This window comes from Heptranchias perlo, chromosome 5 (assembly GCF_035084215.1).
Source record: "Heptranchias perlo isolate sHepPer1 chromosome 5, sHepPer1.hap1, whole genome shotgun sequence".
Taxonomy (NCBI): Eukaryota; Metazoa; Chordata; class Chondrichthyes; order Hexanchiformes; family Hexanchidae; genus Heptranchias; species Heptranchias perlo.
Window position 1 is genome coordinate 34337220 of NC_090329.1, and position 26746 is coordinate 34363965.

Consider the following 26746-nt stretch of genomic DNA (forward strand, 5'->3'; position numbering starts at 1 on the left):
CCCACATGGGATTATTATGGCAAGTTGTGAAAGTTAATTCAATAAATCTGGTAATTATTGGCTTGGCACCAACAGAAATGACTTTGAAAGCTGCCAGATTGTTGTAAAAACCCAACTGGTTCACTAATGTCTTTCAGCGAAGGGAACCTGCCACCTCTACCTGGTCTGGCCTACATGAGTCATTATGCGGTTGGCTCTTAATGTCCTCTGAAGTGGCCTAGTAAACCATTCAATTGTCACGGTAATAAGGGATGAGCAGTAAATGTAGTCTTGCCAGCACCCACACCTGGGAACAAAATAAGTTGTTTATATGTTTACTGGTGTCTTAGTGCACTTGCTTTTGTATTTTATGATTTAAAGCGTTAATCGGAGCAGTTCAAGAATGTTAATTGTATCCATGCGATTTATATCAATTAATGTTAATTGTATTCAGGTGGTGCGTATCAATTGGGAACTCTAGTATCCATTTATAAGAGCTGATCTAGGGTGTGGTGTGGGTGTAATGTGGAGTTCTGAATCAAGGCTTGGAAGCCACTGAAGACTAGGCTCTAGTATTCTATCCTTTACCACCTGGCTATCCAATATAACAAGGAAGACATATCTACCCTCGGTGGCATTCTGTACCATTGAGTACCTACAGGCCACTGCCTCCGTTCATGGCATCACTAAAGAAGAATTTCATGACCTTTACAAGAGAAATGGTACACAAAATATAGTGTGTCTGAACAAGAGACCTAAAGCATGGAAAGGTTGAGATGCTACAACAACAACTTGCATTTGTATAGCACCATTAACGTAGTAAAAACATCCCAAGGCGCTTCACAGGAACGTTATCAGACAAAATTTGACACAGCCACATAGAGATATTAGGATAGGTGACCAAAAGCTTGGCCAAAGAGATAAGATTTAAGGAGTGACTTAAAGGAGGAGAGAGAGAGGCAGAGAGGTTTAGAGAGGGAATTCCAGAGCTTAGGGCCTAAGCAGCTGAAGGAACGGCCGCCAGTGGTGGAGCGATGAAAATCGGGGATTGCCAAGAGGCCAGAATTGGAGGAGCGTAGAGATCTTGGAACGTTGTCGGGCTGGAGGTCGTCACAGGGAAAGGGAGGGGCAAGACCATCTAGGGATTTGAACACAAGGATGAGAATTTTAAAATCGAGGTATTGCTGGACCGGGAGCCAATGTAGGTCAGTGAGCATGGGGGTGATAGGTGAATGCTAGTAAGTATGCAGATATTTTTGCAATACACAGGATTATATAGCAATTCATATGATTATGAATTCATCAAGTGAACACAAAAGATATACCAAGGTCTACTTTAGCTGCACACATTGTTCATACTAGTTAAAGCTTAAGTAGGAAGTGAACTAAAACTCAAGATAAAGATGTAAACTGAAATTGGAGTTCAGTATTTGAAAAGCATAAGTGAAATAATTGGGTTAAAAGCTCAAGGTTATTAGTGGGAATGTTTAATTTTGGAGCTATTGGCGCTTTAGAAAACATTCCCTAACAAGTGGCACTAATGGATAGATACTCCGATCGTTATGCTTTGTCCTATTAAACAGTACAGATTTAGTCATTATCACACTCGAAAAATGGCACCGATTTAATATCAGAAATTTTGGAAAGTCTATGAGGTTCCCGCCCCTCTCAAAAGCTAATAAATTATTTTTGGCGCTTAATATTCGTTGTAATGGAATTTTTTCACTGACAGTGGAATAGTATATACTGCAATTAGAAATGCCTTGACAGAAGGATAAATATAATTTGTTTGGTCTTGATACTTAAGGTTTGGTTGGGCTCCTCAGGGTTGGTGGAGAGGTATAAAGGGTCTTGAAATGTTAACTGGTGGTTGGTGTCTCAGCCCTTGCTTGGGTTGCTGCAGGGTGCTGCTAATCACTTGTATCTCCCTCTTGCTTGGGGTCTGCTTTCTCCTCCTGCAGCTTGTAGCAGAAACAACATTGGGGTTGCCAAATTCCTCAAAAGAATGCTATTTTAAAAATATCCTGCCCTCTTCCTTCCCCCCCCCCCCCCCCCCAAAATCAGAAGAGATTGTTTCTGGAGGCAAGTACAGCAAAATTGAGCTCAACATTGACTAAGAATCAGGTATTACAGTGGCATGCGCTCACTCCTGTGATTTCCCCATGTAGTGAGACAAAAATAATTTTATAATAATACATGTAGGGTTAAAAAAAACTTTGTTCACTTACAGAAAATGGTCCAGTCCTATTCAGTGCACAACAGCTCAGGAAACAGATGGATTGTCTAATGAAGGTAGAAAGTAGAAATACATAATGTAATTGTCTATGTTGCTAATTCTGTTTACCTGTGACTGTTCATTGTCTTCAAAATGCAGTTACTAATGAGCATTAATTGCATTGTCCTCATAGCTATTAGGGTGCACTGAAGCACAATGGTCCATCTAAGTCCCAGAAAGGGGCCAAGCCATTCAATTCAAATTCAAACATCTTTTGTCAGCTCTACTTGAATTATGAAAGTATATCTTGGGCTGGCCTGTTACAAATTGGCAGTCTTTCTGAAGCCATCAAAGATAGAGCGAACCACCATGTAAGATTGGTTAGAGAGGATATGATGAGATAATGGCAAGTCTGTTTGTTTGTTTTTAGCATTGTGTGCTAGACCTTTAATTTCTATCTATGGATGTGATCTGTGACTCAAGTCACAGCCAAGAGAGACTTACAGATTAATGATTAGAATAATATATTGTAGCATTCCTTTTTACATTGGATAATTAGGTTTTAAGGTTCATAAATCTTTGAAAATTATGTGCAGTTAAATTAGAGAATTTTGATGCAGTCATTTGACATGTAAGAAAATACAATATTTAACACTGGCAATGGATGGTGCATGACAATTATTTTGACTTTTATTTATTGAGTTGGAATGGCCTAAAACTCAAGCAAAATATGTATGGAATTACTGATGGAGGTTGTTAGGTATAGAATTAATTTTCATAATGGTAGATTGGATTAGTTTCCAGTATTCCACTGCACTCAGTAATTCTGTTCATACCAAATGTTTGTGAGGGACAGTAATTGACTGTCTTGTAATTAAAAATAATGCTAGTGACAGTCTTGCTTCCATGCTATACAACCTCATTGTTAATTCTAGGTTATAAAATAACCAAATGAAAACAACTTTGACCACACGTGCAGTATGACAAACATTTGCCTCATGAGTGGAATAAGAAAAGTATAAAGCTAATTATCAATGCTTACTTTTTTTTACTGTGAATGGGACCTACAAGGATGTTGAAACGGCAGCTTGTGTAAACCATTAAAGCTCGCTTTGTTTGCTTACTAACTGTATTCATCAGAATCAGTGGTGCAAGTCCGTTAGTGTCTGGGATTTTTACACCAATGACATTTCTAGTTACCGAGTAGTAAAATTGACAAGGCAAAAATGTTTTGCAAAGAGCCAGCTGAGGTGCATTAAAACTTATCTGACTGTTGTGCCAAGGTTTTTGTCATGTCTCTGCAGTTTTGAAAGCATGTGATGTTATATCAAACACGCTGTCATGTCAGCTGGTGCAATATTATGGTTAGTAATATTCATCTGTATCTTGAGGTGTAGTATACTAGTTGGCACCGACAAATTCTGCCACTGGTGCCTGACATCTGCAGGGATATAAAAGGAAAATTCCAAGGTACCTTTCCCTCTTAATTTTCTTTCCCCCTGCCGTTAAGGGAGGGAAATTAGCAGGCATGTCAACATGGGACATTGTTGCATCTCTAGCAATTAGTGATAGCATGACATTGTAGTCTGCTTGCTCTTTTAACCAAGGAATGATGCATGGCGTGAAGGAGAAGATTTTTTGTTTAACAATGCAAATTTAAAGTAATTGTTGTAATCCAATGAGACTTATAGGTACAAATGTGACATAGTGCACCCTCGTGATGGGAAAAAAGTGAATATTGTAGGGTATTCCTTATTTCCTGTGATTCTTAGAACTGGGCAAATAGTCAAGCAAAGAAAGTCAACCTCACTCACGGTAGTTTCATTAATCAAAAGTAATAAATTAATATTCATCCAAGCATTTATGAAGCAAAATGAAACCATACATATGACTTTCCTCCAAAAAATCCCTTTTATATACTATATAATTTGCAACATTATTATGTAATGACATAACAATTCATACACACATCAAGGCAAGTCATTACTACATATACTACCTTTAAATCAAGGATTTGCTCATCAAGGCCTGAAGGTTGATCAGCTCTTCAGTCCACAAGGTCCTCTTCTTGCATGATGTTGGACTGCAGTGTGGTGAAGAGACTTCTTCTCTCAAAGTCTCTTTATATTGTTTTTACCAATAGGATGTAGGATTGGGGAGGGTCATTCTTTTTGTCCAACCGCTCCCTGTTGCCATGCCTCAATCATTAACATACCTCAATGATTGACAGTTTATGCTTTGATCATGTGACTTGAGACTCTTTGATATAGAAAAGATCATGTGCTGGAACCATGGAACATAAAAGGCCCCTTTACTATCTTTGTTTATGGCCTTTCATTTCTATACACAGACATATTTATTAGTCCTGACGTCTCCAATTTTGATTGCTTCACTGAATTCAAATCCATTCCTTATACCATTTGACCGTATGCTGGATGGAATACTGTTTGATGTTTTACAAATCCCAGTTCTTTGAACAGATTACCAGATAGGAATGAGAGGTCCATGCCTTTCCACACCTATCATTGCTTTCCTGATCCGAAGCCTTTGATGTATGCCCTTGTTGCCTTCTCTTGCATTACCCCAATCTATGTTGAAAAGCTTGTGTTTCCAAAAGCCTAACAACCCTTTTAAGCTCAATATTTTCCATCTAGCTTATTTATTTAATAATCTAGATATCTATCCACAGTACAATGTCTTCGATCCCGAAACTCATACTTCTCCAATGCTATCAGCGTCACTGAGGGAAAACTTGTTTTTTTGAGAACACAGTTTACTACATTACTGTGTTTGCAGGTTTTCAAATGTCTTTGTTTAAAAGGGGCACAGTTAACCCTTTCCTTCAAATGTCTTGTGAAAGGGGTTTTGAACCCCACAATATCTTCCAGTAAAATGCTGTCAAGCAAATCAATTTCATTTAAGCTGGCCAGTCCAAAAATGCCACATTTGGGCTCAGCTCATGATATGAATTTTAACATTTGTCTTTGTTTGCAAAATATGTTGGATATAACTTAACCACAATGTTGTAGCAGAATTTTATGTGCAAAGTACCATATTTCTGAATTTTGGTTGCAGGAAAAGATGGAAAATCTTCAAATAGACTCTCAGGTTACTGATACCATAACATTCAACATTAGTGAGGTGATGAATAATGAAGAGCGAGTGAACACAGTGCTGCAAGAATCTCAAACTCAGCAGCAGCAATTGCTGTTTGGAACAGAAAACATTGACTTAGGCGCAGATGCATTCATATCTGGGCCTACAGATAAAATATCTGATACATCTCCGATGAATCTCATGGATAAGCTTAATGATCAGATGATGGAGAGTGTAATAATATCGGATTCATCTAACAATAGTGAGGGTGATGCAGGAGATCTAGCAATCCTGCATGACTGTGAAGAGGCTTTAGAGATTGAATGTAGTGATGTTCTGTCAGTGGATTCAGAGAATAATGATTATAAAGAGGCTTCTGCTGAGGAGAGTGAACCCACAACTTCTGTAGCACAGGATGATGATGATGATGACGATGATAGGACTCCAACACAAGATGAAATGCCTATCCCACAAAATCTGGAACTAGCAGTTGGGTCAGAAGAAGAGCTTCAAGTCACAGATGAAAGTCTTGAAAAAGGGTCAGAGGGCCAGGTTGATTTAGAATTGCAGGAGAAGCAGGCCCTCATACCTGTTATCACTCAATTGACTAAGGATGAACATCTGCCCGTGTGTACCATTTTCAGCCAGGACAATCAGTCTAAAGCCCAGGTTCATGCTCCTTTGAAAGTAGATGGTTATGAACCTCAGATGGTGAAATCTCCCAGCTTTGGGACAATTATTGATACTCCTAGTAAGCCTCCATTATTTGGGGTTCACCCTAGTCCTAGCCTCAGCAAATTTTTCACAGATGATGTCAGTTCAAGCTCATCGGCATCAGAATTTTTTGACTCCTTTACATCGACTTCTTTCATTTCTGTTAGTAATCCAAATGCTAGTGCTTCAGTGCCTGATAGATTGTCTTCACTTTCTACTCCTGGGATGGCCAGTCCACATGACTCCACAAACCTATCTTTTATTATGGGAAGTGGTATCACACCTTCATCAGCATCATCCACTGAAATATCTCAGTCACCTAAGCCCTTCTCTCAGCTCCAAGCAGCATTTGCGGGAAGTGATGATCCCTTCGCAACAGCGTTGAACACGAGTGAGATAGACAGACGATACGATGCTTGGCTTCCGTCTGAGGAGACGAGGAAGATTCTAATTTCTGTAGCTACCCATCAGTACAACACGGTGTTCATAGACAAGGAGAAGTTGACCATGCCAGGCCTGAAGTTTGACAACGTGCAAGTAAGTCAGATTTTGTTTGTGTTACAGTAAAGCTAACAGTTGTTAATTTTCCAGAATGTGTGACATCCAGAATCTGTTCCAGGTGTGCATTTCGTTGGGGAAAATTAATGCTTCTTTGGAGGGATATGATACGCTATGTATATGAAAAGTTCTAAAATTAAGCCAACTTGCTGGTCTGTTTATTCACTTCCAGCATGGTAATGTCTCAGTTCTTTTCAGAAGGGATTAGTTACTTAAATCTGCATACATATTATTGTCTTTTGCATCCTTCCAATTAACTAACTTGGGCAACATAAAGGAATCTGCTATGGGGCTTTACTGCATTTCTGATAATTAATGGATTACCTCGCTATAGGTGCAATTGAGACCTGCCAGGCTCTGAACAGAGCATGCGAATCATCTTCTTAAAACATTTGAAAATTGGAGCTGTATTCATTAAAACAGAGAAGGTCATGGGGTGATTTGATAGAGGTGTTTAAAATTATGAAGGGTTTGGGCAGAGTAGATAGAAACAGACTCTTTCCACTGATTGAGCGGTCTAGAAAAAGGGAACATAGATGTGAGATTAAAGGTAGGAGATTTAGAATAGAGAGCAGGAGAAACTTTTTTTTTACATATGGGGTTGTGAAGCTGTGGAATGCCATAGTTAGTGATTGAAGCAGAGACCATGTCAATATTTAAGTTTGATTACAGAGATGGTTGAAGGAAAGGGCGATAGATATATGGGAACAGAACAAGCACAGAGGTTGGGAAAGACAGAGTGAACCTCGAATGAAGTGAAACACTAACAGAGTGAGGACATTCAGCTGGGAATTTGGAGGGTGTGGGAATTAGGTGCAGAGGGGGAAGGAGATGCTAAGTGATTTAAACTAAAGCACTATAGACTAAGATTGAGCAGAGCATAAAGGGAGCTGCACGAGGAATCAGAATAAGGCAAGGAGGAGTGCCAAGGATAAGTCAGTAAGTATGTAGTTCGTTGATTGGTGGTTAATGTTTTAGTGTCAGATAAACAGTAAAGTGCCTTAAAGCTAAACAAAGTTTAAATAACTGTCAGCTAACATGGCAGGACAGCTGGGGCCCATTGCATGCACATCCTGTGCCATGTGGGAACTTCAGAACACTTTGTGTGTCCTGGAGAACCATGTGCAGGAAGTTCCGCCAACAGCTCGAGCTCAGGGTTTCTGAGCTTGAGGGGTGGTTGGCGTCACTACAGTGCATCCGGAAAGCTAAGAGTTTCGAGGTTAGCACGTTTCAGGGGGTGGTCATCCTGCAGCTATAGAGAGTGCAGGCGGAGAGGGAGTGAGTGACCACCAGACAGACTAGGAGGAACAGGCAGGCAGTGCAGGAGTTCCCTGGGAGTGTGGCACTTACAAACCAGTATTCAGTGTTGAATACCAGTGTGGGTGTTGACACCTCGGGGAGCAAATCCATGGCACCACGGGAGTCTCGGCTGCACAGTGGAGCAAAAAAATGCAGTTGTTATTGGGGATTTGATAGGGTGATAGACGGGCGTTTCTGCAACCACCGACATGCGTCCCGCATGGTGTGTTGCCTCCCTGGTGCCAGGGTAAAAGACATCAATGAGAATGCAGAACGTTTTGAGGGGGGAAGGGGAACAGCCAGAAATCATGGTCTATATGGGAACCAATGACAGGAAGGAAAAGGGTCGAGGTCGTGCAGTCAGAGTTTCAGGAGCTAGGGAGGAAGTTAAAAAGCAGGAACTGAAAGGTATTATTCTCTAGATTACTCCCAGTGCCATGCGCTTATGAGTATAGGAATAGTAGGATAAAACAGGTTAATGCGTGGCTCGAGCAATGGTGCAGGAGGGAGGGCTTCAGATTCCTGGGGCATTGGGACCAGTTCTGGGGCAGGAGCGATCTGTTCATGATGGACAGGTTGCACCTCAAAGTGCTGGGACCAATGTCCTCGCGGGAAGGTTAACTGTGGAGGAGGGTTTAACCTAATTTGGCAGGGGAATGTGCACCAGGAGGAAACATTTAGAGAGGAGAAACAAGGTGCACAGCGGACTGGGGTGGGGGGGATGGTGACATGTAACACTAGAGTAAAGAATAGTTCAGAAATAGGAGTGATCAGATAGGGGGCAAATGCGAGGCAGTCTGTGAGATTGGAGTGCACGTGCATAAATGCATGTAATGTGGTTAGATAAGGTCGGTGAGTTGCAGGCTCAAGTTGGCACATGGGACTATGATGTGGTGGCAACAACAGAGACCTGACTCAAAGAAGGGGAGGATTGGGTACTTAATATTCCTGGCTACAAGGTATTCAGGAAAGATAGGGAAGGACAGCCAGGCCGGGGTTGGGGGGTGGGTGGGTAGGTGGTGGTGGTGGGAGGGTGTTAGTATTGATCAAAGAAACTATTCTAGCACTGGAAAGGGATGATGTCGTTGAGGGGTCAAAGACAATCTATTTGGTTAGAATTAAGGAACAATAGAGGAGATGTTACACTTATGGGTGTAAACCATAGGCCACCAAATAGTAGGAAGGAGATAGAGGAGCAAATTTGCAGGCAAATTGCAGAAAGATGCAAGAACTATGGAGTAGTGATAATGGGGGACTTCAATTAGAAACATAGAAAATAGGAGCAGGAGTAGGCCATTCGGTCCTTCGAGCCTGCTCCGCTATTCAATGTGATCATGGCTGATCCTCTATCTCAATACCATATTCCTGCTCTCTCCCCAAACCCCTTGATGCCTTTTTGTGTCTAGAAATCTATCTAGCTCCTCCTTAAATATATTCAGTGACTTGGCCTCCACAGCCTTCTGTAGTAGAGAATTCCACAGGTTCACCACCCTCTGCGTGAAGAAATTTCTCCTCATCTCAGTCCTAAATGTCCTACCCCATATCCTGAGACTGTGACCCCTCATTCTGGACCCCCCAGCCAGGGGAAACACACTCCCAGCATCCAGTCTGTCTAGCCTTGTCAGAATTTTATGTTTCAATGAGATCCCCTCTCATTCTTCTAAACTCGAGTGAATACAGGCCGAGTCGACCCAATCTCTCCTCATATGACAGTCCTGCCATCCCAGAGATCAGTCTGGTGAACCTTCGCTGCACTCCCTCTATGGCAAGTATATCCTTTCTTAGGTTAGGAGACCAAAACTGCATACAATACTCCAGGTATGGTCTCATCAAGGCCCTGTATAACTGCAGTAAGACATCCTTGCTCCTGTACTCAAATCCTCTTGCAATGAAGGCCAACATACAATTTCCCTTCCTAACTGCTTGCTGCACCTGCATGTTTGCTTTCAGTGATTGGTGTACAAGGACACCCAGGTCCCTTTGTACATCAACATGCCCCAATCTATCACCATTTAAATAATACTCTGCCTTTCTGTTTTTCCTTCTGAAGTGGATAACTTCACATTTATCCACATTATACTGCATCTGCCATGTATTTGCCCACTCACTCAACTTCTAAATCACTCACTCTAAATCGCCTTGAAGCCTCTATGCATCCTCCTCACAACTCACGATCCCACCTAGTTTTGTGTCGTCAGCAAACTTGGAAATATTACATTTGGTTCCCTCATCCAAATCATTGATCTAGATTGTGAATAACTGATCCTTGCGGTACCCCACTAGTCACTGCTTGCCACCCTGATAATTATCCCAATGTAGACTGGGACAGTAACTGTAAAGGGCAAAGAGGGGGAGGAATTCCTGAAATGTGTTCAAGAACTTTCTGGAACAGTGTGATTCCAGCCCAACCAGGAAGGAAACAGTCTGGATCTAGTTCTGGGGAATGAAGTGAGGCAGGTGGAGCATGTTTCAGTCAGGGAGCATTTGGGGAACAGTGATCATAATATCATTAGGTTTAGAATAGTTATGGAAAAAGACAAGGAACAATCAAATGTGAAAATGCTTAACTGGAGGAGGGCAAATTTCAATGAGTTAAAAAGGGATCTTGCCCAGGTGGATTAGAATCAAAAATTGGTCGGCAAAACAGTAATTGAACAATGGGAGGCCTTCGTGGAGGAATTGTTACGGGTACAGAGTAGATATATCCCTACAAGGGGGAAAGGAAGGTCATCCAAAGCTAGAGCTCCCTGGATGACTAACGATATAGAGATTGAAATGAAACAGAAAAAGGAGGAAGACGAATGTGAGATTCATAATACAGTAGAGAACCAGGCTGAATACAGAAAGTACAGACGAGATCTAAAAAAGGGAATGAGAGGCACGGAGAAAGTATTGAGAATAGATTAGCAGCTAATGTAAAAGGGAACCCAAAAGTCTTTTATAAACATATGAATAGTAGAAGGGTAGTCAAAAGAAGCGTGGGACCGATTAGGGACTAAAAAGAGATCTTCTTGTGGAGGCAGAGGGCATGGCTGAGGCACTAAATGAATACTTCATATCTGTCTTCACTAGAGAAGAGGATGCTGCCATTGCAGCAGTAAAGGTGGAGGTAGTAGCGATATTGGATAGGATAAAAATAGATGAAGAGGAGGTTCTTAAAAGATTGGCAGTACTCAAAGTAGAAAAGTCACCTGGTTCAGATGGAATGCATCCTAGGTTACTGCGGGAAGTAAGGGTGGTAATTGCGTTGGCTCTGGCCACAATCTTCCAATCCTCCTTAGATATGGGGATGGTGCCAGAGGACTGGAGGATTGCAAATGTTACACCCCTGTTCAAAAAAGGGCGAGGGATAAACCTAGCAATTACAGGCCAGTCAGCCTAACGTCGGGGGTGGGGGGGGGGACCTCACTCATTGCAGGAGGCCACTCTGTCACTTTGGACAAAGTTTGGCCTCCTCCACCCTCCTCCTAACAACAAAATTCACCAACTTGCACACTAACCCCGGTGTCCAGACACATGTACCTACCTTGCGGACCCCCTCAGATGTACATCTTCTGGATGGGGGCCGCCGTATCTGCAGTCATGACCTCCTCGGTGGGCGAACAGCATCACCAGTCTCGCCGGCCACGACATCTACCTCTGACACGTGGAGCTCCACAACACAGTGCTGTGGCACATCCACCTGCACAGCAGGAGGGAGGGCTACCGCAGAGAGAGATGCGTCGCAGAGGGCACTACCCTCGCCACAGGGTCCACAGACCGAGGCTCAGCTTCCTGGACCTCTCTGAGCAGCAGTGCACACGGAGGCTCAGAGTCACTCGACATGTAGTCGTGGACATCTGCAGCCTCCTTCATGCCAAGCTGCTCCCGGCTGGCCCGAGCACCATAAAAACCTTCTTCTTACCTGTCACTGTCAAAGTCACCACTGCCCTCAACAACTTCTCCGCATCCTTCCAGGGTGCCACCGGGGACATCGCCAACATCTCTCAGTCGTCTTCACAAAAGAACCCTGCAAATACACCTACACCCGCTCTGCAGTGACACAATGGGTGGCATCAGTTGTGGGTCTTCATTGTGATCCTCGGGAAAGGGCATTATTGCACAAACCAGACAAGATTCGCAAAGACGTGACAGTAGTGGTGCCAATATAATATGTGATGTGAGTTGCTCAGAAATATAAGTAAAAACCATGAGAAACCCTCAAACACCTTTGTGCATCCCCTTCATGCTCACGACACGTTTGCCTTATGGTTCCTACTGCACATATGTGATGCATGCCCTGTGGCTGCAGCACAGGTAGTGGCAGGTTGAGTGAGGCTGACTGTGAAAGAGATGCATGAGAGGGTGAGTATGAGATAGAGCCATGAGATTGTATGCGGATTGGGTTGAGTGGTAGTGGCGGGATGAGTACTGGCGAGGTGAGTAAGTGCAGGTAAGATGAGGATGAGGTTTGAATGGGTGTGAGGAGTGATGTGACAGAGTAGTGTTGGCTGTGCAGAAGGAGATGTGGGGTGGGGGCGGTGATGTGGCAGATGGAGTGTAGGGGAATGAGTAAGTGTACTCACTTCGGCTGACCTACTGAGGTCATTGCAACGCCTCCTGCACTGTATTCAGTTGGGCGATATGTTGGTGGTGCAGGTGACCTCCTCTGCCATCTCGAGCCAGGCCTTGGTGGCAGAGGCAGGCCGCTTCCGCCCGCCCGCCGGGGGGGAATATCTCTGTCCTCCCCCTCCTCCTCACCCCATCCAATGATACCTGGAGTGAGGCATCATTAAACCTGGGAGCAGCCTTCCCCCTGGGCTGCTCCATGGTGTAATTTTTCCTATTTCTTGCAGCATCAGTCAGTGGAGGACTGCCCCTTTAAATAGAGCTCCTCCAGCTGACAGACCTTACTGCGCATGCGCAGTCCACCCGCCGCGCAGCTCAGCAGCGGGGAACCCGGAACAAGAGGTAAGTGAATCCAATCAGTCTGCGATAGCACGCGGGGCAGACTGATTTCACCGGGCTCAATCGCCCCCCCACCACCATGGTAATATCGGGCCCATAGAGTACAAAAGCAAGGAAGTTATGCTAAACCTTTATAAAACACTGGTTCGGCCTCAGCTGGTGTATTGTGTTCAATTCTGGGTGCCACACTTTAGGAAGGATGTCAAGGCCTTGGAGACAGTGCAGAAGAGATTTACTAGAATGGTGATAAGGATGGGGGACTTCAGTTTTGTGGAGAGACTGGAGAAGCTGTGGTTGTTCTCCTTAGAACAGAGACGGTTATGGGGAGATTTGCTGGAGGTATTCAAAATCATGAACAGTTTTAACAGAGTAAATAAGGAGAAACTGTTTCCAGTGGCAGAAGGGTCAGTAACCAGAGGGAACAGATTTAAGGTGATCAGCAAAAGAGCCAGAGGTGACATGAGGAAACATTTTTTTACGCAGCGAGTTGTAATGATCTGGAATGCAATGCCTGAAAGGTTGAAGGGAAAAAATTTGCATGCTATGGGGAAAGAGCAGGGTAATGAGACTAATTGGATAGCTGTTTCAAAGAGCTGGCACAGGCACATTGGACAAAATGGCCTCCTACTGTGCTGTTCCTACTATGATACATGGGATTCGGACTACTGCTTGTGGATAAACATCAACACTGACTGTTTGGGCTGAACAGCCTCTTTCTGTTTTGTAATTCTATGCAAGAAATATTACTATATTCTTTTAATTAGTTCTTTTTTGAAATTATGTAAACTTTTTTTTTAGTGTTCAGCTCCCTGTAAGTTGAAACAGCAAAGATTTAGAAGTATACTTAAGCTCTTAGTTCTTCACATCTATGATGAGGACTAGAATGGAGGGATACAGAGGGTAATTAACAGCAGTGTGAACCGAGGGATTGCTTATTAGGAAAAGAGTGACACCATCATTGAGAACAGGAATATGTTAGTGGGGATTAAAAAAATAGGGAATAAGCAGCTTGATTTCAGCCAAAGCAGAGAATCCAAAGTGGTGCATTGCATTTCGTGGTATGGGACATAACTTGTGGAAGAAGTGAGAAAACAACTAAAAGCTGCGGTTCATGTAGGAACCAATGATATAGAAAGGTGTAAGAGATCCTACAGTGGGAGATGAGGAGTTAAATTCTAGATTAAAGTGCAAAACCTTAAGGGTGGTAATCTTGCGATTACTCCCGGTGCCACACACTGGACCAGTTAAGGACAAACTGATTGGATAACTAACATGGCTAGAGAGATGTTGCAGAAGGGAGGGCTTCGGATTCCTGGGCTATTGGGACAAGTTCTAGGGCAGTGGCAAGCTGTTCAGACCAGACAAGCTTTATCTAAAATGGTCTGGTACCTTGTAGAGAGAATAAATAGAGCAAAGGAGAAGGAATTATACCAGTGAGAGTGTAAACAAATCAGACTAAAAAGAAAGAAAATTAATTACCTTAGTGGCAGAAAGATCCACCAAGAGGAATTTTTTTAAGAATTGGTTGAAAGGTTCTTGCAGAGGATGGATGACCAACAGCTGCTCCTGAGCGACTGCAAAATATTTCACAAGGATAGACCTACAGGGAGAGGTCAAGGAATCAGAGCATCAATAATGGATGATGTGGAGATGCCGGTGATGGACTGGGGTTGACAAATGTAAGGAATCTTACAACACCAGGTTATAGTCCAACAGTTTTATTTGAAAATCACAAGCTTGTGATTTTCAAATAAAACTGTTGGACTATAACCTGGTGTTGTAAGATTCCTTACATCAATAATGGATAGTATTGCAGCTATCGAAAGAGTGGATGTAGCAGTAGAAGGAGATAAAGTTAAAACAAAGTGATGATGAGGCTGGCAAACTATTAACTTATAGCTGCTTTGGACCATGATTGCAAGATGAGCAGGAAGCTAGAGAACTATAATATACTGATAATGCGAAATTTTAACATTCATAGGTTGAATGAGCAGATCATGGACAACTAGAAGGAATGAATGTAAATATAAATTCGCAGGCGGTCAGGGATTGTTTTCCTCACACAATGTGCCAGGTTGGCTACTCAAGCAGAGGTGTATTGGATTTGCTGTTCAGCAATCCACTACAGCTGATTAATAGCCTGGAGTTTTGTGAATACCTTGGATATAGCAATCTTTATATTGTTAGACTTGATTTGATATTCTAAAAGTTAAGACCAAAAACAACAGTGTGCTGCTATAAGACTTCGGGACTTTGGAAGAGCAGATTTTGGTGTTAGGAGAAGCCTTAAGGGGGAAAGAAACAACACGTGCATTTATATAGCATCTTTAATATAAATAATGTCCTAAGCTGCTTTTGAGGGGGTGGTAGAACAGATAAAAGAATGGACGCCAAAGCAGAGTTAGGCGAGGTATCCGAAAGCTTGGTCAAAAGGATAGGTTTTGAGGTTTTTAAAGGTAGAGAGAGAAGATGCGGGGGGTAGGGTGAGGAGGTGTTCACAGTGGAAGTTCCAGAGAGTAGGGCCAATGTGGCTTTAGTGAGATTAAAAAGAATGTTAAACATTGAGAAGAAATACTTCAAAATGTACAAGACAACAAAAATAAGGATAACTGGGATTACTACAAAAGGCAATTGAGGATCACTGAAGAAAGGGACAGAAAAAGAAAGATCCTGCATTTATATAGTGCCTTATCACAACACTTGGGATGTCCCAAAGTGCACTACATCCAATTTTAAAGTGTAGTAATTGTTATGTAGTTGAATCTGGCAGCTATTTTGCCCACAGCAAGGTCTGAAAAATGGCACAAATCACTAGTTCATCTATATTTTTGGCAGTGTCGGTTGGGAGAAGAATATAGGCTGGTACACTGGAAGACCTCAGTGCTTTTCTTTGAATAGTGCCGTGGGATTTTTAGTGCCCACTTGAACAGTAAATGCATATAACATGAAATCTGAAAAGGAAAACAGTTTGGTAGTCATGATTGGTAGTCTATAAGTATCTAGTTAGTGTGAAGAAGTTATAAAAAAAAAGGGGAAATCAGTAATCGTGGTACTAACATTGTGTAGATCAGTGGTGAGGCCATTTCTGGAGTTTGCCAGGCACTTTTGGACACCTTACCTCAAAAAAAGCGGTTGGAGGATGGGATAATTGGACCAGGTTTCACAGACGTAATTCAGTGGTTTCCATTATAGATGTAGACATAAGAATTTATAATGGGAATGTATAAATAAGAACCAAATGTATGCCTTTTAAAATGGGGCCAGTGTCCCTTGTTCCATTTATTCCCTCACCGTCTAACCTTGCTTTACCTGAAGACAACACTTCATAGTGACTCCCTGTGTGTGATCACCTTATAGTTAAGTAACAACTTACATAATTTGGGAAGCAGAAAAGTAGAGTTGGTTGGAACATCAGGTTTTCTCTGCAGACAGGTCGAGGTGCTGGGAGATGCAAATTTGAAGTGGTGCAGCGCCACCTTTGGTGGGAGGATGTAATTGCCTTGTGACAAGTTTATGCAGACAATTTCTATTATAAATGCGGATATAAGAATTTATATGGGAAAATGACACAATTGTGACAAAAGCATGACAAGTAGTAAGGTTTTGTAGACAGGAGTGTTCAAAGATGCAAGATTTATTATTATAGTTAGATCTATAGGCAAGCTATTTAACTTGGGTACTAAGCATAAGACTGAAGGACACAAGTTTATAAGCTATGATTAAGGTTGGAGATTGGAAAAAAAACTTTTTTCCCCCCCGCAAGGTAGTGGACATGTGTATTGATTTTCAGAGGAGGTAGTTGAAGGGTGCTAGATCGATATCTGTTGAAAGAAGATTGAGAGTTTTAGAAATATTAGGTTTGCTAGATTTTTTTTCAGGAGAGGTGGCAGAGGGAACCTTGTGTTCCTTAGAATAGGGGATCAACTGGTGATGATTGTTGGTAGAAATCAATGACAGAATAATCATGCCACCACTTAGAAGGACAAGGGCAGCATGTGCATGGGACCACCAAGTCACATGCCATCCTGACTTGGACATATATTGCTGTTCCTTCATTGTCACTGGGTTAAACTCTTAGAACTCCCTAACAGTATTTGGGAGTACCTTCATCACTTGGACTGCAGCGGTTCAAGAAGAAGGCCCACCATCACTCTCTCAAGGGCATCTAGAGCTGGGAAATAAATACCAGCCTTGCTAGTGACGCCCACATCCCGATGAATGATTAAAAAATAATAATTTCAGAAACCTATTAAATCTCCTCTTCGCCTTCTCTGTTCCCATTGAAATAGTCCCATTATCTCTCCTCATAACGATAGTTTCTCAGGCTGTCAATCTGGATTCGATTCAGGTTCCAGATGTGAATTGGCAAAGTGATGTGGATCATTCAGTTCCTATCAATTTGTCTTGTAAGAAAGATGTACACTTTTTAGTATGTCTGACCCAGCTCCATTTTCAGCATTGTTGTGGCATAATCCTGATCATGTGTGAAGAACAAATGAATGAAATAGGAAATTGTCTCTTTTTTCTCCCCATGTAATAGTTCCCCATACATAGCTTTCTTACACATGCATACTTGTTAATCTGAAAATGTCTTATAAAGCCATGCCATCCCTGCAGCTGCTTCTATTTTAAAAAGAACCGAGGATAGCTTTGAAACCACACCACTTATGGTGCAAGTGGAAGATCACATGGTTCTTGCAAGCCTAGAGTGAGAAAAGCAGTTAAAGGCTCTAGATCATTTTACCCTCTAGAATTCACCTGAAAAAAATCTTAAACATCAGAGGTTTGTGGCTTCCCATCTTTCCTGCTTTCCCATATACAGACACTAGAATGTGATGTTGCTTCTCTCAGTATCAGCTCCCACTGCCCTCCGCCGTTCCTTGCTTTAATGGAGTAGCCATGATGTGGAGATGCCGGTGATGGACTGGGGTGGACAAATGTAAGGAATCTTACAACACCAGGTTATAGTCCAACAAATTTATTTTAAAATCACAAGCTTTCGGAGATTATCTCCTTCGTCAGATGAATGAATGAAAAGGTTCTCAAATCGCATATCTTATACGATGTTGGGACAGCATCACACCAATCAAAAGGTGTCGTTGTTATTCAAACAGGCCAGTCACGGAGAACAGCACGTCCCAGTACACTCGATATACATTGTGTCTTTTACACAGGCAGGCAGAAAGAAACTCAAAATGGCAGAGAGAGAGAGAGAGAATTTTAAAAAACATATAAATTTTTTCCCCCTTTTTGCTGGTGGGGTTACGTGTAGCGTGACATGAACCCAAGATCCCGGTTGAGGCCGTCCTCATGGGTGCGGAACTTGGCTATCAACTTCTGCTCGACGATTTTGCGTTGTCGTGTGTCTCGAAGGCCGCCTTGGAGAACGCTTACCCGAAGATCGGTGGCTGAATGTCCTTGACTGCTAAAGTGTTCCCCGACTGGGAGGGAACCCTCCTGTTTGGCGATTGTTGCGCGGTGTCCGTTCATCCGTTGTCGCAGCGTCTGCATGGTCTCACCAATGTACCATGCTCCGGGGCATCCTTTTCCGCAACGTATGAGGTAAACAACGTTGGCCGAGTCACAGGAGTATGAACCATGTACCTGGTGGGTGGTGTCCTCTCGTGTGATGGTGGTATCCGTGTCGATGATCTGGCAAGTCTTGCAGAGGTTGCCGTGGCAGGGTTGTGTGGTGTCGTGGACGCTGTTCTCCTGAAAACTGGGTAACTTGCTGCGAACGATGGTCTGTTTGAGGTTGGGTGGCTGTTTAAAGGCGAGCAGTGGAGGCGTGGGGATGGCCTTAGCGAGGTGTTCATAGTCATCGATGACATGTTGAAGGCTGCGGAGAACATGGTGTAGTTTCTCCGCTCCAGGGAAGTACTGGACGACGAAGGGTACTCTGTTGGTTGCGTCCCGTGTTTGTCTTCTGAGGAGGTCTATGCGATTCTTCGCTGTGGCCCGTCGGAACTGTCGATCGACAAGTCGAGCGTCATATCCCGTTCTTACGAGGGCGTCTTTCAGCGTCTGTAGGTGTCCATCGCGTTCCTCCTCGTCTGAGCAGATCCTGTGTATTCGTAGGGCCTGTCCATAGTAAAAGACACAATGTATATCGAGTGTACTGGGACGTGCTGTTCTCCGTGACTGGCCTGTTTGAATAACAACGACACCTTTTGATTGGTGTGATGCTGTCCCAACATCGTATAAGATATGCGATTTGAGAACCTTTTCATTCATTCATCTGACGAAGGAGATAATCTCCGAAAGCTTGTGATTTTAAAATAAATTTGTTGGACTATAACCTGGTGTTGTAAGATTCCTTACATTAATGGAGTAGGGTAAAGGAAGCAAAGGCCAGGTATGGATTTTCTTTTAAAGTTGGGTGCTCAGAGGTGTAACTCTCAAATACTCAAGGATGAGGCTATTGTAGGACCTTAACGAAGAAAAAAAATCCATGAGGATGCTATCCAATTATCATTTCCTGTTGGGCCTAATACATTGAAACAACTGATCTCATTTTTTTCTTTTGTCTTTTTTAGGTAGGGAACTTAAAAGGGGGAAAGGAAAAGTGTCTAAGAATGTTTAGGAACAGAAGAGGGCAAATTGGTGCGATAGTTAAAATATGCTAGTTGATTTCCTGTGGCATTATAAACAGGGAGTCGTGACGAAGTTAGTCTTCAGATAAAATGGAGTTAGAGGGTGGGAATAATTGGACTAAGACATGCAGATGTAATTCGTTTTGAAGTGATATAAAATCCAAGAAATATATAAAAATAATAATATATTTAAATAGCACAGAATATGGCAATTTGGGAAGCAGAGATAAGAGTTTGTTGAAGCTTATGAGTTTTTGTGCAGTACAGATTGAGGAGATGCAAAACCGAGGTACCATAGTGCCATCACTGGCAGGAGGATGTATTACAGCGTGATAGGTTTACATAGGACCGTAGAAATTTGGACCTGGGAATTTGTAATTGTAACGTTGACAGGGAGTGCATGCAGATGCAATATTTTTTAATATAGATATTCCTACGGTTTGTTTAAGGATCTTTCTTATACATTTGCCTATGTTCAACTGTAAATGTTTGCTCGATGTTCAACACTCATTGAAATGATTCAAAATCAAGAAAAAAATCCAAGTTGTTTTACTACAGTATGATACATAATTTTGCAGCATTGCATTATGTGCAATTTTAAGCTCAAGGACAGAATGAAAGATAGCTTTTTGAAAGCTGCTTAGTCTGCCACAGAATGACTCATTAATCAAATTGTGTGGATGTGCTCTGATCCTTTCAGGGTGATGCTGTCAGAGAAGTAATGCTGCGTTTTTTGGGAGAACAGGCTGCAATGAAGAGACAAGCATTGACTGCAAATGCTGTGGAGCAGTCCTTTGTGGGACTCAAGCAATTAATAGTAAGTAAAGGGTCCTCCTTGTACAGCTTTATCACACGGATATAAGGAAGCATTCTTTCTTTAAGTATTCCACTTCGACACATAGAATCATAGAAAGGTTACAGAACGGAAGGAGGCTATGCGGCCCATTGAGTCCGCGCCGGCTCTATGCAAGAGCAATCCAGCTAGTCCCATTCCCCCGCCCTTTCCCCGTAGCCCTGCAAATTCTTTTCCTTTCAAGTACTTATCCAGTTCCCTTTTGAAGGCCATGATTGAATCTGCCTCCACCACCCCCTCTGGCAGTGCATTCCAGATCCTAACCACTCACTGTTTTAAAAAAAAAAGTTTCCTCATGTCATCTTTGGTTCTTTTGCTAATCACCTTAAATCCATGTCCTCTGGTCCTTGATCCTTCCGCCAATGGTAACAGTTTCTCTCTATCTACTCTGTCTAGACCCTTCATGATTTTGAATACCTCTATCAAATCTCCTTGCAACCGTCTCTGTTCCAAGGAGAACAACCCCAGCTTCTCCAGTATATCCACGTAACTAAAGTCCCTCATCCCTGCAATCATTCTAATAAATCTCTTCTGCACCCTCTAAGGCCTTCACATCATTCCTGAAGTGCGGTGCCCAGAACTGATCACGATACTCCAGTTGTGGCCGAACCAGTGTTTTATAAAGGTTCATCATGACTTCCATACTTTTGTACTCTATGCCTCTGTTTATAAAGCCCAGGATCCCATATGCTTTTTTTAACCACTTTCTCAACCTGCCCTGCCACTTTCAACGATTTGTGTACATATACTCCCAGATCTCTCTGTTCCTATACCCCTTTTAGAGTTGTGGCTTCTAGTTTATATTGCGCCTCCTCGTTCTTCCTACCAAAATGTATCACTTCGCATTTTTCTGTGTTAAATTTCATCTGCCCCATGTCTGCCCATGCCACCAGCCTGCCTATGTCCTCTTGATGTCTATCACTATCCTCCTCCCTGTTCACTACACTTCCAAATCTTGTGTCATCTGAAATTGTACCCTGTGCACCCAAGTCCAAGTTGTTAATATATATCAAGAAAAGCAGTGGTCCCAGCACTGACCCCTGGGGAACACCATTGTACACCACCCTCCAATCCGAAAAACAACCGTTCACCACTACTGTTTCCTGTCCCTTAGCCAATTCTGTATCCATGTTGCTATTGCCCCCTATATTCAATGAGATCCCCTCTCATTCTTCTAAACTCGAGTGAATACAGGCCAAGTTGACCCAATCTCTCGTCATACGACAGTCCTGCCATCCCAGGAATCGGTCTGGTGAACCTTCACTGCACTCCCTCCATAGCAAGTATATCTTTTCTTGGGTAAGGAGACCAAAACTGCACACCATACTCCAGGTGTGGTCTCACCAAGGCCCTGTATAACTGCAGTAAGACATCCTTGTTCCTGTACTCAAATCCTCTTGCAATGAAGGCCAATATAACATTTGCCTTCCGAACTGCTTGCTGCACTTGCATGTTTGCTTTCAGTGATTGGTGTACAAGGACACCCAGGTCCCTTTGTACATCACATTTCCCAATCTATCACCATTTAAATAATATTCTGCCTTTCTGTTTTTCCTTCCAAAGTGGATAACTTCACATTTATCCACTATTATACTGCATCTGCCATGTATTTGCTCACTCACTCAACTTGTCTATATCGCCTTGAAGCCTCTTTGCATCCTCCTCACATCTCACGATCCCACCTAGTTTTGTGTTGTCAGCAAACTTGGAAATACTACATTTGGTTCCCTCATCCAAATCATTGATCTAGATTGTGAATAGCTGGGGCCCAAGCACTGATCCCTGCAGTACCCCACTAGTCACTACCTGCCACCCCAAAAAAGACCCATTTATTCCTACTCTCTTTCCTGTCTGTTAACCAATTTTCAATCCATGCCAGTATATTACCCCCAATCCCATGTGCTTTAATTTTGCACACTAACCTCTTCTGTGGGACTTTATCAAAGGCCTTCTGAAAATGCAAATAACCACATCCACTGATTCTCCCTTATCTATTCTACCAGTTACATCCTCAAAAAACTCCAGTAGGTTTGTCAAACATCTTTCATAAATCCATGTTGACTTTGTTTAATCCCGTTGATATTTTCTAAGTGTCCTGTTATCACATCCTTTAAAATTGACTCTAACATTTTCCCTATTATTGATGTTAGGCTAACCGGTCTGCAGTTCCCAGTTTTCTCTCCCTTTTTTAAATAGTGGGGTTCCAATCTGCAGGAACTGTTCCATAATCTGTAGAATTTTGGAAGATGACAAGTAATGCTTCCACTATTTCCATGGCTATCTCTTTTAGTACTTTGGGATGCAGATTATCAAGCCCTGAGGATTTATGGGCTTTCAGTCCCATTAATTTCTCCAACTCTTTTTTTTTACTAATACTAATTTCCTTTAATTCCTCCTTCTCACTGGTCCCTTGGTTCCCTAGCATTTCTATGAAGTTATTTGTGTCCTCTTCCGTGAAGACAGAACCAAAGGATTTGTTTAATTGCTCTGCCATTTCCTTGTTCCCCATTATAAATTCTTCCGTTTCTGACTGTAAGGGACCTACATTTGTCTTCACTAATCTTTTTCTTTTTACATACTTGTAGAAGCTTTCACAGTCCACTTTTATGTTCCTTGCAAGTTTACTCTCATACTCTATTTTTCCCCTCTTAATCAATCTCTTGGTCCTTTTTTGCTGAATTCGAAACTGCTCCCAATCCTCAGGCTTGCTACTTTTTCTGGCAACTTTATATGACTCCTCTTTGGATCTAATACAATCCTTAATTTCTTTTGTTAGCCACGATTGGGCTGCTTTTCCTTTTGTATTTTTGCGCCAGAAAGGAATGTATAATTGTTGCAATTCATGCATTCGTTCCTTAAATGTTAGCCGTTGCCTATCCACCGTCATGCCTTTTAATGAAGCTTCCCAATTTATCATAGCCAACTCACTCCTCATAACTTTGTAGTTTCCTTTGTTTAGATTGAGGACCCTAGTTTCGGATTGGACAACTTCACTTTCCATCTTAATGAAGAAATCCATCATGTTATGGTCACTCTTCCCTAAAGACCCCGCACAACAAGATTATTAATTAACCGCTTCTCATTGCACAACACCCAACCTAGGATAGCCTGTTCCCTGTTTGGCTCCTCAATGTGCTTGTCTAAAAAACCATCTTGTACACACTCTAGGAGTTCATCCTCCACAATATTATTGCTAATTTGGTTTGGCCAGTCTATATGTAGATTAAAGTCACCCATGATTACTGTATTACCCTTGTTACATGCATCTCTAATTTCCTGTTGGATGCCGTCCCCAACATTACCTGTACTGTTTGGAGGCCTATAGACAACTCCAACCAGTGTTTTCTGCCCCTTGGTGCATCTTAACTCCACCCAGATTGATTCTGCATCTTGATTTTCTGAGCCAATATCCTTTCTCATTATTGCTCTGATTTCATCCTTTACTAACAACGCCATCCCACTTCCATCATCAACTGCATTGCCCTCATCAATAAACTATATCAGGTTAGTTAAACACGATTTGCCTTTAACAAATCCGTGAGGGCTTTCCCTAATCAATCCACCCTCATCCAAGTGACTATTAATTCTGTCCCAGATTATCGTTTTTGCTGAGGATGGCTTGTTTCCTGAGAATCGTGTGCAGAAGAGAAAGGAATCCTTCAATATTTCCGTCTGCACCCTCATTGACATGCAGCAATGTTGTCTGTCCTTTTTGGCTTATTTGTTCAGTAACTTGAAAGTGTTGTTGTCCATTAGAAAGAAATGTTTTATATTTCTACACTGTTCGAATTGTCCTCCACATTTTTCAAAAAATTATACAGCTGAATTCTTGTCTTCCCCCTGTTGCTGCCTGGGGGAAAAAAAATTGTTCCTTACCCCAGATCATGTAAGCCTCAAATCAGTTTGTTGCCACAGATTCACCAATATGATACTCAGGTTTAAAGGGTTAAATTATAAAGACACATTGCATAAACTTGACTTGTATTCCCTTGACTTTAGAAGCTTGAGAGTGATCTAATTGAGGTCTTTAAAATGATAAAGGGACTGGATTAGGTAGATACAGAAGAACTATTTCCTCTGGCTGCGGAATCCAGATCAAGGGGGCACAATTATAAAATTAGAATCATAGAATCTTGCAGCACAGAAGGAGGCCATTCAGCCCATCGTGCCTGATCTGGTTCTTTTGAAAGAGCTATCCAATTCGTCCCAGCCCCCATAGTCATGCAAATTTTTCCTTTTCCAGTATATTGAGCTACATTGAGTCGACAGCACAGAAACAGTCCCAAATGGTCGATGTTGGTGTTTATGCTCCACACGACCCTCCTCCCCTCCTTCTTCATCTAATCCTATCAACATACCCTTCTATTCCTTTCTCCTTTGTGTGCTGATGTAGCTTCCCCTTCTGCTATTTGCCTCAACTACTCCCTGTGGCAGTGCGTTCCATGTTATTACCACCCTTCGAGTAAAGAAGTTTCTCCTGAATTGCCAATTGGATTTATTAGTGACTATCTTATATTGATGACCTCTAGTTTTGGACTCCCCCATAAGTGGAAACATTTTCTCTACTTCTACCCTATCAAACCCTTTCATAATCTTAAAGATCTCTATCAGGTCACCCCTCGGCCTTCACTTTTTTCTAGAGAGAAGAGCCCCAGCCTGTTTAGTCTTTCCTGATAAGTATATCCCCTCAGCTCTGGTATCATCCTTGTGAATCTTTTTTGTACTGTCTCCATAACCTCTATCCTTTTTATAATATGGAGACCAGAACAGTGCACTGTACGTCCAAGTGTGGTCTAACCAAAGTTCTAGACAAGTTTAATATAACATATATCCAATTCCCTTTTGAAAGTTACTATTGAATCTGCTTCCACCACCCTCCTTTTTCTGATTCATTTTAATCTCAATTTCTTTAGTCACCAAGGGAGCTCTAGCTTTGGATGCCCATCCTTTCCCCCTCATGGGACTGCATCCGAACTCTCTCTCCCTTGAAGGCTTCCCATTGCTCATTCACTGTTTTACCTGCCAGTCTTTGTTTGCAATCCACCTAGGCCAGATCCCTTTTTAACTCCCTGAAATTAGCCCTCTTCCAGTTGAGTATCTTTACCTAGTCCCTTCCCACAACTGCTCTAAACCTAATGATATTGTGATCACTGTTTTCTAGATTCTCTCCCACTGAAACATGCTCCACTTGCCCTACTTCATTCCCCAGAACTAGATCCAGCATTGCTTCCATCCTTGTTGGGCTGGAAACATACAGATCAAGAAAGTTCTCCTGTACACATTTCAGGAATTCCTCTCCTTTCCCCCCCCCTCCTCCACTTTGGTCTTTACACTTTTTTTCCCAGTCTATGTTAGAATAATTGAAGTCCCCCATTATCACTACTCTATTGTTTTTGCATCTTTCTGAAATTTGCTTGCAAATTTGCTCCTCCATCTCCTTCCCCACTAATTGGTCTATAGTATACACCCAGCAGCATTCTGTCTTTGAACCTGCTAGCATATCATCTTTTTCCAGGGCTGTAACAGTATTTTTGATCACTCTGCCAACCTCCTCCCCATCTTTTTTTTTCCCCCTTTCCTATCCCTCCTGTCAACACTGTAGTTTGGAATGTAAAGTTTCCATTCCTGCCCTTGTTTGAGCCAGGTCTCCGTTATTGCCACTCTATCATAATTCCATGTGGAAACTTGTGCTTGCAGCTCACCAACCTTATTTGGCATGCTCCATGCATTTATGCAGATACACTTCAAATCCACAGTAGTCTGCTTTGCATTTCTCCCCTGTCTGATCCCTCCTCTTTCTGGACTACTCTTTATTCTAATGCTGTTTGTCTCTCCCAGTCCTCTATGCACCTTGTTTCTCCTTTGATGCTTCATCCTGGTTCCCCATCTCCTGCCAAATTAGCTTAAACACTCCCCCACAGAGCTAGGCCATTCTGGAGTGAAATCAGGAAGCACTTTTTCACGCAAAGGATAGTGGAAATCCGGAATTCTCTTCCCCAGAAGGCTCTGGATACTGGGTTAATTGAAATTTTCAAGACTGAGATCGACAGATTTTTATTAGGTAAGGGGGGTCAAGGAATATGGATCAAAGGCGTGTAAATGAAGTTGAGGTTGTGATCAGCCGTAATCTAATTGAATGGCAGAACAGGCTTAAGACACTAAATGATGTATTCCTGTTCCTGTGTTCCTTTTTGACGGTAGGCATTTTAATATTTTTATTGCATTTTATCAATAGTTGAAGCATATTCAAGAAAAAGTAATGAAAAAATTTATTTATATTACATTTTGGGGAACCCTTAATGTCCAGTAACTGCTGCAGTAACCATTTTAGTAACCATTTTAAACTCTTGATGGTAACCGTCTTCCTGTGGGTTTTCGTTGTTATAGATGTTCTGCCAGTGAAACACTGTGTTTAATGAACTTCACTAAAGGTCACAGCTGAAGTTTCTGGAATTAGAAACTAATTAAAATTACCAATCAGATGTTGCACCA

The 26746-nt window shown here is 42.2% G+C and overlaps 1 protein-coding gene across 4 annotated transcripts in view; it reads left to right on the forward strand.

Moving 5' to 3' along the window:
- Window positions 1–26746, forward strand: part of trappc12 (trafficking protein particle complex subunit 12) — a 101001-nt gene that overhangs the window by 3917 nt on the left and 70338 nt on the right. For 2 of the 4 annotated variants that reach the window (XM_067984204.1, XM_067984203.1), the window contains exons 2-4: window positions 2210–2271; window positions 5270–6541; window positions 20102–20218. In XM_067984204.1, coding sequence (XP_067840305.1) covers window positions 2254–2271; window positions 5270–6541; window positions 20102–20218 — 1407 coding nt within the window. In that variant the 5' untranslated portion in view covers window positions 2210–2253. The remainder of the gene's footprint in view (window positions 1–2209; window positions 2272–5269; window positions 6542–20101; window positions 20219–26746) is intronic. The other 2 variants (XM_067984206.1, XM_067984205.1) reach the window with 1 other exon arrangement.